Source organism: Gopherus evgoodei, chromosome 4 (assembly GCF_007399415.2).
Source record: "Gopherus evgoodei ecotype Sinaloan lineage chromosome 4, rGopEvg1_v1.p, whole genome shotgun sequence".
In the NCBI taxonomy this organism is placed as follows: Eukaryota; Metazoa; Chordata; order Testudines; family Testudinidae; genus Gopherus; species Gopherus evgoodei.
In genome coordinates this window covers 144985641-144998875 of record NC_044325.1, presented here as the reverse complement: position 1 = coordinate 144998875, position 13235 = coordinate 144985641, and the positions used below count along the sequence as shown (strand labels likewise).

At 42.3% G+C, this 13235-nt stretch overlaps 1 protein-coding gene across 1 annotated transcript in view; it reads left to right on the top strand.

Moving 5' to 3' along the window:
- PLXNA2 (plexin A2) overlaps positions 1–13235 on the top strand; it is a 334324-nt gene that overhangs the window by 159457 nt on the left and 161632 nt on the right. The window contains 1 exon segment of the mRNA XM_030561685.1: positions 1854–1988. Within this exon segment, the coding sequence (XP_030417545.1) occupies positions 1854–1988 (135 nt within the window).

Below are 13235 nucleotides of genomic sequence, written 5' to 3'. Positions count from 1 at the left end.
TCAGAACGTGGCAGACTCAGTCCTTATTGTCTTAATATTTTAAAGGAGTTCCCCACTGGGGAGGAGGTATGGTAGTCAGCATGAGTCAGTCCTCCTCTTGGATGCTCTGATAGCATGAAACTTTGGGGCTGCTTCTGCTCTCAACCCCAGTATGCATTGGGGGAGCTCCACTGTAACCAAAGGGTGAATTTCAAACGAGTGATTTTAGAGGCACAAGTCCCATTTCAACTGGATGTCTGATCTGGAGTCACTTAGAATTAGATGCTTTTGAAAATCACATCCAAAGTGTGTGTGTGATATATATTTTTTTTAAAATTCACACACAATTTTGTCCCTGAGTCAGAGAAGAAAGGAAGACAGAAAGAAGCATGTGTGTGACAAATGATAGTCATTTCACTTAATGCACTTCTGAAAGGAGCTCAGATACCATGGTGATGAGCAGTACAGGAACCTGACTAGAATAGAAGAGTCCTATGGCACCTTACAGACTAACAGACGTATTGGAGCATAAGCTTTCGTGGGTGAATACCCACTTTGTCAGACGCATGTGGGTATACATTCATCTAACAAAGTGGGTATTCAACCGCAAAAGCTCATGCTTCAATACGTCTGTTAGTCTATAAGGTGCCACAGGACTCTTCGTCGCTTTTTACAGATCCAGACTAATACGGCTACTCCTCTGATACTAGAACAGAAGAGTGGTCACTGTAAATCAGATCAGATCTAGCTTCTGTCTCTAAATAAATATGCAATATTTACCGATCATACTCCTAAAAACTATCAGCTCTCCCATTTTGACAGATGTAATATTGAATTTGGGGTTGTGGGAAAATGAGAAGTCATCGATGGTCAATAATTTTAAATTGTTTATTTTTGGGAACATGAGTTATACTGTCACTATTTAAACATTAAGACCCTGATTCTCCTCTAGCACCTGTACAAATCAGGAGTAACTTCACTGAAGTCAATGGAATTATACTAGTATAAGTCAGATCAGAATCCATAGGCAAAATTTTCACACAGCCTTAGCATCCGCAATCAGGATCAGATTTCCAAAGAGCTCCGCTCCCCTCCAAGCATTTAGTGGTCAGATTTTCAGAAGAACAACTCACACTAGGTGCAGGTTGCATGCTGGGCACTTTTGGATATCTAGCTCCAAGTGTCTGTGTATAGGGCAGGCTTAAAAGTAATAGTGGAGTACCTGTTTGGTTTTGTTTTTCTGTAGTCCAGGGTGTATTTTTGCTCATCTCTGATTCAGTGGGAGACATATGTTGAAAGACAATTTCTTTCTAAATCTCTTTCCCTTTCCCCAAAGTTCAGTAGAGTCATAAAGTCAATGGAATGACACAAAGTATATCAGCTGAGGATCTGGAAAGGTTTTCTTTATTATTTGTCATTGTTATTGTGGAAGCACCCAGAGACCAGGATCCAACTGCACCGTGTGCTGTACATACAGAGATCAATGTCCTTGCTCCAAAGATCTTGCAATCTAAGCTTAAGACAAAAGGCAACATCTGAATCCAACAGCCAGGTGGGAAGAGAGGAAGATAATAGTGAGACAATTGTGATCAGCCTGTGAAGTTGCCATTTCACCATGCCAGCTTCCCAGTTCTTCCGCGGTTTCCTAGCTAGAAGTCTCACTGTTTCTCATAGTGTGTGGAAGTAATGTTGCAGGTGAGATGTAGAAAGAGCCTCGGCTTTAACTCGTGCTCCCTCATGTTGGTTGTGAGCATTTCTTGCCTTATGTCTCCCGTGTGCGAACACTGATTCTGCATTTTGTTTCTAGCCTGCCTGTGCTTTTGCATATTCAGCTGTAGTGACATAACCTGTCATCTGCCTGTCTTTTTTTCCAGATCCGGGCAGATGGCCCCCCCCATGGTGGAATTCAGTATGAAATGGTCCCAGTTTTCAAGGATGGGAGCCCTATCCTTCGAGACATGGCCTTCTCCATCGACCAGAAGTATCTGTATGTCATGTCGGAAAGACAGGTAAGCAGTGCTCTTCTACACCACCTCCGTGGCTTGCAGCTTTACTCCTGTGCACTGTACCTGAGTCACAGTTCAGGGGTCAGTACAGGTAGGTACAGTGCCAAAGGAGGCTTAACTGACTAGAGACAGCCATTTGTGCAGAGGGGTGCAAGAACTTCCCCTGCCTGCCAGCATGCTATTGTCTGTAAGAAATGGACATTGGGCTGAGTTGCCTTCAGTGAAATATGGTTTGGGGATTTGGATCATAGTCTGCTAGGAAAGTATGTCCCAAGCACAAGACTCACCCATTCATTCCCCTCAGCAAGTTTGACAGGAGGCTGATTTTGCATAGCTTTGCTGGAATGCCCGTTATGATTTTTTTTGTTTTCTGGATTTAGTGAGATGGGTGGGGTTTTTTTGTTTTGTTTTGTTTTGTTTAAATGCTTTTGAAAGCAAGTAATTGTTGCAAACAGGGCTGGAACCAGGACATGATACAGGCAGATGCTGTGCAAGCAAGATCTTCCAGTGCAACTAAGTGTTCAGTTACATCATCCCATGCTATGCTAGTCCTGAGCTCTGTGAATTACCTCAATCTGGGCTTTTGGCTACTCCTTTGATTCTAGTCTCAGGCATGCGTGCACATATACTGGGAAAAGTGGTCTAGTGGATGGAGCACTGGACTGACATTCAGGAGAACTGCTGTCTATTCCTGGCTCTGCCACAGGCTTCCTGCGTGATCATGGGCAAGTCACTTAGTCTGTACCTCAGTTCCCGCTCTCTAAAATAGGGATACTTTCCTATCTTACAGGGGTATTGTGAGGCTATATCTATTAATGATTGTTTCTTATACAATGAGGGTCATCTAAGTACTTAGTTAGATACACACACAGTCCTTTATCTACATTCTTAGAGCTCTGCTAATGCACTTTAGTCCTGACTTGCATCTTCCCAGGCTCTCAGTTCTGTCCGTGCTTCTCAGTCCTGACCTGCCCTACCCCCTGGAACAGAAAAAGCTGCTTGTGATAAATCAGGCAGCAATTTCTTGGAGACTCCATGCCACAGCAGACTAGCCTGACCAAGTTAAACTCATCTCACTTGTGAGCCCCAGATCAGAGGTCAGGCTATTAACTCACTCCAAACCAAAGTGAGATTTCAAGTAGAGCTACAGAGAGAGAAAGTCAGCAACTGAGTCATTGCTCCTGGCTGTGTCAGCTTCCTCTAAGATTCCCCAATATTACCGTCTGCAGGGCCCTTTCCTCTGAACCTGTTTATGAGCATGATAAACTGCCCCTCTGAAAACAGGAACCAGACTGTACACAGCAAAACTAAAATGATTGACACCAATTTATGGCCTGCAGTCCACTGGACTCTGTTGCTTGAGGGAGCCAACACAAGTGTTAATAAAACAGGACCTCAACTTAACAGAGCTGTATGAGCCATTCCTCTCTGAGATGAAGAAACACAAGCGGTCCCATCCGCTAAGCCAGCCTCTTGGGTTCATGACTCTGTTAAGCATTTTAGTGGCCATCACTCACAACGATATAATACAGATTAATAGAGCTGGTGCTTTTGTGATTGGGGGAGGGTGGGAGGCTACATCTGAAGAGGTCTAGATGTCAATGGATTTTTCCATGTTAAGTTAACCCCTTAGTCACTATGAGGCACAATACTGAATATGGAGCTTTCTGCACCTGTTAGCACAGAAATGCCCCACCCCCGCAAATCCACCCTGCTTGAAAAGGTGGTAATGAAAGACTCATTACCATAAATAGGGCTGGGAGCTTGTCTCAGATTTATGACACGGGGTCTGTTCTTGTTTTAATATTCAGAGCACCCGAAGGCCCTAATCTATTTTCTGTGGTGAATGGGAAGTCAGTCTGAGTCCCGTACTGTTAGAGTAGGAGATGCCTACAGCTTCTGCAATTAGAAAGAAGGGCACCTGAGTTTCCTTTGCAGCTGAATTCCTTCTAACCTCCTCAGCCTCCTCCTGGAATTAGTCAGGGCTCAGTCTCAGCCTGACATCTGAATGGCACAGCTAGAAGGTGGTTGTACTAGGGATCACAATCTCATAGTTATCACTTGGGACCAGAGCAACTTAGAGGAGTCAGGTTACTTGTCAGAATATTTTTTTTTTTTTTTAATCATGGCTGCAGCCCACCATGTTGTAATGTGCATATGAAATTCTCCAACAAGAAGGAGAGTGGGAGGTATTACAAAAGGTCTTGAGGTTGCAAAACAGTAACAAATGTATAATCGCCTACGTGCTTCGTGCTATCCTACACCATGTTGCACAGCATGGCCGCTAAGAGCTCCTCAGTGATCGAACCCAGATCCTCCTACAGTAAAAACACAGGCCACTTCCACTTGAATTAAAGGTGAATATCCTTTAGCTGTTTGCATTATAGAGCCTATGATACATATGTGAGCCACTCTGGGTCCATCCACTACAAGGCAGTGACACAATAGGCAGTGTTGCTTAGTGGACAGAGCACTGGACTGGGATTCAAAAGACCTGGGTTCTGTTCCTGGCTCTGCCACTGACCTGTTGAGTGACCCTGGGTAAGTCGCTTCCTCTCTGTGTGCCTCATTTTCCCCATCTGTAAAATGGGGATAATGTTACTGGCCTCCTTTGTAAAGTGTTTTAAGATCTACAGATGAAAAGTGTTGAACAGCAGCTAGGTAGTAGTATTATAGTCATGCTAGCTAGTTCATTGTCATTTGCAAAAGATCTGTGAATCATGTCAGAGCAGAGGAGGCGGCGGGAGGAAAATATGCTCTCTAGCTGGAAAATTATTTAATACCAGAGAATAAATGGTTTATATAAGGAGTAGGGCCCTAAAAAGAACAAATCTGTAGTTAATTAAGTCATCTGATTATAGCAACTTAGTAAGAGAAACTACTATAAGAGCTGCAAATTTAGGACTTCTTCCCAGGATGCACTAGGCCACTGGATTAGACAATTTCTTTAGTTTATTTTACTTGGCATTGAGTCATGATGCTATGCCCAGGCAGAGAAACTAAACATTGCAAGGAGCTGTGTGACTTTTCTAAAATCGAATGCCCGAGTTTAAAATGTGGATGCTGCCATAGTTTTCCTGGGGAGGGGGCCACATTATCTCTCTCACACACCCATAGAAGGGAGAAAAAAAAACTTGAATTTGAAATAGGTTTCCAAGGGAAATCCAGCAGGGATGCCTTCAACTCATCTCTTATGAAGCGAGAGGGCCTAAATATTCATCAAAGTTGCTAATTTGCTTAATTGTGAAGCAAAATGATGTGGAGAGAATTAGTAAATAATGAAACATACCTGGAGCGTAAATTCCATTGTGAGCTGTGGCTGTATGTGCATTGCACTGGCAATGGCTGCTGTGTCTCCCGTATTAGTAATCCACAAATGATAGACACCTGCTGCGTTCCCAGTTACTTACCTGACTTAGGCCTAGATCCCCAAGGTATTTAGTCTCCTAATTTACATGGGGGCGGGGGAGGGGGTTGAGCCCTTACTCCCTTAGCCTAGGTGGTAAAGGTCTGTGATTTGGAGTTAGAGATCATAGGGCATCATTCTATATGGAATTCTCCAGCCGTCTTTCTCCTTACAACCCTGCATCCCTATATCCTGGTGATGTGATAGTTCAGCAAAATATGCGGGGTAGTATTTTTTTTTCCCTTGAATCCTGTGCAGAAAAGGTGCCCAGTGATTTAAAAGGGGTCAGTACTGCAAAAAGCAGAAAGGCCCATCAATTGCAGAAGCTGTGAGGCTGTAAATAGTGGGAAATGCCTTTAAAAGAACTGAAAACGCACAATAAAAATGTCTTTAAAGGTCTTGACTCCCAGAGGAAATTTCTCTCTGTTTTCTACCCAAGTTAAAGGGACACGGACAGGTAGTTTAACCTTGAAGTAGAGCTGCCAGAAATTATTTATTAATCTGATGGGGAAGATCATCCAGATTCTGTAATGCATGTTACTCTTTCCCCTTTTAAATGGATATTTAGCATCTCTCTGTAACCAACTTTTTAAACCCCACCATTTTTGTAGGGTCTACCAAAACACATGCACTCCCCTGCTTGTTTAGCTGTGTCTCTTCTCCAACACCATTGATGATACTAGTGAAAACTAGGAGGTGAAATAAAAGGATCTGTGTTGGGTTGGTATTACACAGAATCAAGAAGCCATATCCAAGTGGGGCTATTTTCAAACAAAAAGCTCATCTGCTTGCACCTTTAAAGGTGGCTGATATCAGGGTTATGCTTAAATGAATAGGAAAGAACAGGTGTCTAATCCAAGAGCCTGGAGTGCCATCGAGTGTATGGTGGTTCCACCATCACGGTGGCTTTGGTTTCAACGTCCTACCCCCACACTTCCGAGTGGTGGCAGTTACTTTAATTAGCTACAATCCACATATGCACCTTTCATGTTCTGTCAACAGCGTTTTCCAGTGCCGACTATTTGATTTCTCTCACGTCTTTAAACGGTAAAGGAGCAGCAATAACTACTCCATAGCCCAGTGTAAAGGCAGACAAGCAAAGAGAAACTCCATTTCCAGGGCTGTCTTCAAGATACTGTCAAATGTATGCTTTAGAAATTATTATTAGTGTGTGTTACGTGGAGTGTAGTCTTGATCCTCTGTACACTTTGCTCTAAATAGCTCTTAGATTGTAAGAGAAGTGTGTCTACAGCAGAAATTCAGTCTCCCCAAAGTTCAGCACCATTCTGCCAAACGACATCTTCGCTTACAGGTTGCACAGGACTTAAATAGCGCTAGGAGGCAAGCTGTATTAGCAGAGCTCCGTCAGGGGCCCGTACTGAAGTAACTCTGATAGTTGCAGATCAGGACTGAGATGCGTGGGCAGATATGCAATGTCCAAAGACAGGAATAGCAGAAGGTGCTGTAGGTCAGGGTTGAGATGCATTGGCAGAATTATGTGGTGTTTCAGGACTGGAATAGCTGGAGGTGTTGCAGATCAAAATTGAGATGCATTGGCACATTTGTGGTGAGGGAAGGTCAGTTTTAGCTCTATGCTCAGCATAAACTGCCTCTCGTTTTTCACAGGCACCTAAATTCAATTAGCAGGGTTTTTTTAATAAAATCAAATTCTGAATTTGAAGTCCTTGCCACCGCTGGCCCTTCCGCCTGCTACACTGACCACTGCTGAAATCAGTGAGGCAGAAGGATGCACCTTGTACATTCAGCAGCATATGCAGACGTGTACCACCTTGGATGTCTCCACAATGATTAATCAGCAGTTGAGGGGTTAATGACACTGGGAAAGCAGAGTAGTCATAAATATCTGGGGGCTGCCACGAACCTCTGAATTAAAGACTTCTCTTTCTAATAGTAAATCTATCATAAACCCAACCCAACAGTCTCTGCATGTGTAAGGAAGGCTCTGAGGTTTCCTCCTCTTCAGCAAGGATCTGACTGCGGTTTGCTGGGAACACCCTTAAAGTGATAGTTATAGTTAGTAAAGAGGCTTTATAAAAATGCAGTCCTGGAGCCTTAATTGTCCACCTGTCATGAAGGAAGTAGCTTTTTTATAAACAAAACAGAGTTTTTCAATTAAATTTACCCTGCAGGGCAAGAGAAATTTTATGACTGCAAGGTTGTAACCTCTTCTTACTCAATATGACTGCTCTCTGTTCACCTTCAAGTCATAGCTGCACTTTTATAGACAGCAACTTTGACTGTGCCCCCACTTACGTCTATGTAAATCCTGAGCAGCTATTGAAATGAATGGACATAGACTGGTGTGAAACTGATGTAAGCATTGGGATAATCAGGTCCACAGATGCTCTGGTTCCTGTTAGTCATGCAGAGCTAATAATATCATTTCTATTACAGTAGCAAGTAGATCCCTGACCAAGAGCATGCTGGGTGCTGTACAAACACATAGCAAAAGATAATCCTTAGTCCAAGAAGCTTACAATCTAGTTAGATGAGACTTGATGAGATATTTAAAAAAGGGCAGATCACAATACTACAGTTGGTTGTAGGGGATAATCCTGAACTAGTCGGGGAAATGGGGCTTACTAGGTCTTTTCTCTGTCTAATTTATATAAAAGCTGCCAGCTAAATTCTGACTGCAGAATCTTTGTAATTAGTAAGACAGGATTCCTGTGTGACCTTTGGCAAGTCACTTAGCCTCTCTGTGCCTCGGTTTCACATCTGCACAAAGAGGATAATAGCCTTGCCCTGACACAGAGGGGTTGTAGGATAAATGTATTAAAGATTGTGAAGTGCTTTCAGCTCTACTGATGGAAAAAGTGCTCTGGAAGAACTAGGGGGTGGAGGTAGTGGTAGTAGTAGTATTACTGTTATTAATTATTATTTATTAGTGATAGTCTGTCAGACACCAGGTACAGTGTGCAACAGCAGCAGTTGGAAGGATCTTGACTTGTAAACAGAGAAAGATGAACAAGTCATAGCAAGTAATTTCTTTGGACTTCACCACCTCCTTCCTGTCTGTAAGCAGATTGTGATTTTTCTCCAGTTTATTTGTTCCTTGTTATTTTCTGAACAGTTTCTTTGAACAACTCTTGATTTGTAGCTTGTTCGTATTTTGTTTGGATGCGTAGGTCACATGGTATGTTCTTCTTCCCTGATTGGAGGAGTGTGACTTTTAGAATGAGATTTCTAGGAAGAATACTCGCCTTTACATGGATGCGTAGGTCACATGATATGTTCTTCTTCCCTGATTGGAGGAGTATGACTTTTAGAATGAGATTTCTAGGAAGAATACTTGCCTTTACAAATCCAAAATTTATCTCCCATAAACATTCTTCAATATCCATGTAAACTTTGTTGCGTCCAACAGTCTCTGCATGTGTAACATTCCTGCCAGCAAGGACCTGGAGCTTCTAGGCACTACCATAATAGAAATAAAAATCATCTGCTCGAGGGAGGATAAAATTCATTAATGACTGTAAGGCTCAGATATTTAGTGACAAGAATCATGGAAATGCCATATATAGACTCTCCTTTTCACAGCATCCTGGAGTGCAAGTGGGTGTAAAACTCCATTAGGAGGGCTCCTTGGCACCACCAGGGCGGAGTAAAGGGACCTTCGTGTAAATGAGTCTGGCCTCTGCGGTTCCCAAATCCTGCCTCATGCCCTTTCATTCTTACTTGATTGGGAATTGCTGGTGGGTATCCCAATTTTACCTTTAGAAATAATTTAAAAGGGGGGGGAGCAACAGAACACATGAGTGATTTCTCATGGCTTATGTGACATTTTTATACCAGTTTGATGTAGTTCAGAGACTCTTATGCAGAATATTATGAGCAGAGCTGCACTCCCGCCCGTCTCTTGGTGGGAGGTGGAAAAGATTAATGCCAGCCCCTATGGATTCCCCTCACGTCCCAACAAGAAGGGCAAGGCAGTCAAAGAAGAGAATGGACTGAGCCTCTGCCTGCCCATATAAATGATGGGCCTTCTCCCTCAGAGCCAGTGGGAGGCAGGTGAACTCTGCCATGGAAGAGCCAGGAAGCTGGAGAGATTGATTCTTGAAGGTTATTTGAATGAAAGGGGTGGAGAGAGCTGTTTTATGTGCCTACAGAGATTTCCTCTCAACCTCATCTGAAGCTGTAATGAGTTACAGTATGCTCATGCCAGATAGGTTTGACCAGTAACAGTTAATTAACATCTGCTCTAGGGGGCTTGTGTCAGGTCCCTTGTTCCACAATAGGCAGCTGTAAAAGGAAGAAGTTTAGGGAGCAGGTGGTTTACTAATCAGTACCCAGGTTTATTCTAATCTCTGTTCCTTTATAGTTTGCAGCCACAGGCTGATTTCTTCCTTGCATGCGCTCACTCTCGCTCTGTCTCTCTCTGCCTGTCTCAGTGAGTGATGTCCTGACACTTACCTTCAGTTACCTTAATCAAGGTGCATGCAAACTGGGCATGGAACTAAGAGACACGAACTCCTGGATTTTATTCTCATCTCTTCCACTGGTTCACTATGTGTGTTATTGGGCCAGACACTTGACCTTTCCTTGCCTCAATTTCCCCATCCACAAACTGTGGAAGGTACTAGCTTACCAGGGTGCTCCAAGGATTAGTTAGTTTGCAGATCGCTTCAAAGACAGAAGGCACCATAGAAACACAAAAGCTATCATTAATCACAGCACAAAGCTGGAGTTCTGTCACTGAGCCACACTGACAGATGGACCAGTGCACTCATGAGGTGTGTATATGTACGTACATGTGTGTGTATGAATTTGGGGTTAAAGGGCTAGTGAGCTAACCCTCTATGCCACCCAACCTCCTCCCTACCATTGTAATGCCTACAGATCAGTTGCAATAGAATGTGGGGAGGGGATTGCAAACTCTCATAAGCAAGGTTACATCAAGTGATTGCTTACTGCCCTGTTTATTTGCAGAATAGGAATAAAACATAGTGCAACTGCACTATGCCCCATTAGGGCTTTAAGTGAAGAAACAGTTTGTGTCTCTTCTGTTAGCTGTGAAATATTTGCTTAGCAAATATCCCATTTTAGGAGCTGCAAGACTCCTGCCAGGAGTCTCTGGGAATAATTTGTGGTATAACTCTCTATCCTGTAACTCCAAGACATATAGATCCTGTGATAAGCTCTCTGCTTTGAACTGAGTGTTGGGGAGGAGGGCAGAAGATGCCTAGATGATTTAAAAGGGTTTGGAATTGGAGCGAGGACTGAAAACAACAAGGAAGTAACATCAATCCTGGACAGAGAGGCCATAAATACTGAGGGTGTCCTGAAGAAAACTGAGAAAACCCAATAAAAATGCACAAGATTGATAAAAAATCTGGCGTCATAAAGGGGGAACAACAAACTGATTAAAATTTTAACTCTATTATCTGCTTGCTGAAAAGCTACTTCGCTGGGTATAATCTTAGCAATGTTCAGCCCAGTAAAGTAGGGAAAATGGGCTGGTTGGATTCAAATACACACACTCAGAATCTAGTTTACCTAAAGATTCACTGCTTCTTTCAAATTGAAGCAAGCATCCAGTTTGCAAAGCTGCAGTTTCTGTGCTCGTAAATGCTGGGTAAGGTAGGATTTATCATGTCTCATGTGCAGCTTGTCCAGCTTAGGCGGATGGTTACAAACCCAAAATTCCACACAAGTTTGCCAAAAAGTCTGCGAGACAGGAGTGGGTGCTTCTTTTTCTTGCTAGGGTAGGGGTGGCCCCACATTGCTGGATAGGTTTGGGGGTCAAACTGCCTTTCTGACAGATATGGGCCAATTGTTGGTTAGGAGTGTAATCTGTGTCAAAACTCTCTGGGTTTTGATCTAATGCCAATATTTTTCCCTACATGAAATTTCATCAGAATCAATATGGTTCTGCAAAAAAAATTCCAAATGGCATTTCCCGGCAGAAAACTGTTTTGACGGAAAATTTTCCGACCAGCTGTAGAAGTCGGTGTTCATGAACACACCTACAGGTGAGATACTAGAGCATTCTGGATGAACCACCTCTGGACCACACCCACCATATTTTGGGTAGCTCTAGTCTCCAGGAAAAAAACACAGTTTTAATGATAGTGAGACTTTCAAATGTGATTTAGGAGCACAAGTCCCATTGAAAGTCACTAGGCATTGAGCTCCTAAGTCATTTAAGTGCTTGTGAAAAATCTTATCCCAAATGCAAAATAATGCTTTCCCTTGTGCTTGAAGCAAACTACTAATGATGCTGAAGACCCTTTTTTCTTCTACCAGGAATAACTTCTAGTTAAAAAGCCTGTTGAAGTAGCCAGCTCGGCTGCCCATGGTACCATTATACCTTCCCACTTCACTTCCAGCCTTCCAGTTGGGTAGTAAACCCTGACCCACCTAAAGCCAAGTTGTGCTGGGGTGACAATTCACCGTGAGAAGTAAGTGGAGTCAGGGCATCTAACCTCTTGAACTCTTGCCATCTTTTTCACACATTAGCAGAAACATCCCCACAAAACATTTAGATTATTCTCACCCTCCAAATATTGTTGGTGTTGAGATAAAGATTGGAGTGGGTCAGAAAATGTGAAAATAAATGCATCTAACATTTTGAAGTTTGTTTCCATTTTGCATATTTCTCAGCATACCCACTATTCAATTTTTGTCACAACATTTTCATTCCAATTTTTTATCAACATTTGTCTGTGTGTGTTTAAAAAAAAAATCTAAACCTTCAGAAAAAAGCATTTGGATAGTAGAAGTCATGAATCCTTTTTGCGAAAAATGAATCTTTTGGGTAAAAAACCAACAAACTTCCAGAAAGTGCTTCATTTTCTAAAAAGGCCATTTTTTTTTTTTTTTTTTTTTTTTTTTTTTACCAACTCTGTTGAACATGAGTAAGGCAGTGATTCTTAGGCTGATCTATGGATAGCTGGTTGGTCATATGATGGTGTTTCCTCCTTATTTCCACATTAAAATGTCTAAAAATACTTCCCTATTTTTTAATTTTCTACATAAATAACTGCTGAAGGTTGCCTTAAGGGTGCTACCTAGCCATGAATGGGGAGGACAAGTGGGGGCAGGTGAGCAGGAGGTGTTGCTGGGTAACAGGAATGTGGCAACAGGAAATGGGAAAAGACAGATCTTCATAAAAGTGTCTCTAGTAGAGTGTGGTCTGCAGGATGAAAAGGGTGGAGACTCCTTGACTTAGGGGTGTGGCTCAGAGATGCTTTCAGCAGCAAATTATTGGTGTGTTCCCCGATGACCTTGTCACATTAGACTACCTTCAGCCTAAAAATCCAGCTTGTTTGTTTTCTGTAGACAATTAGAGATAATTAAAAAATCAAGCTAAAATTAATCTGAGGTCATTAAGAAAAGCTACCTCACAAGCAGGCTACGTTAACTAGCATTAATTGATCTTAAAAATACAAACAAAAAAACAGGCAGGACAACATATTGTCTCATTTTTCTTCCTTGCTGACAGTCAATTTGTCATATATGCAGAGCAGTGGTTCTTAATTTATCCTTGTCTGGGTCAATTTCATGGTATTTCTAAGGTTCTCATCCTGCAAGGATTTATGCACATGAGGAGTGTCATTGCTTTCACTGGTGCAAAGTTAAGTGTGTAACTCTTTGCAGGATCAGTCCCTTATATGATGAGCTTTCATAGAACGGAAAGATGGCTAAAAATCATCCACCCCAGCATCAACATTCAACGTCAGATAGTCAGCAAGTTTATCTAAATATGGCATATTTTAAGCATTGTTCACATGATTCTTCCTTTTATGCATTTTCTATATTTGCTCTGAGTCTGATTTTTTTCTTCTTTTCTTTTTGTGTATCTGTTTTTCCCCTGCCAGTCA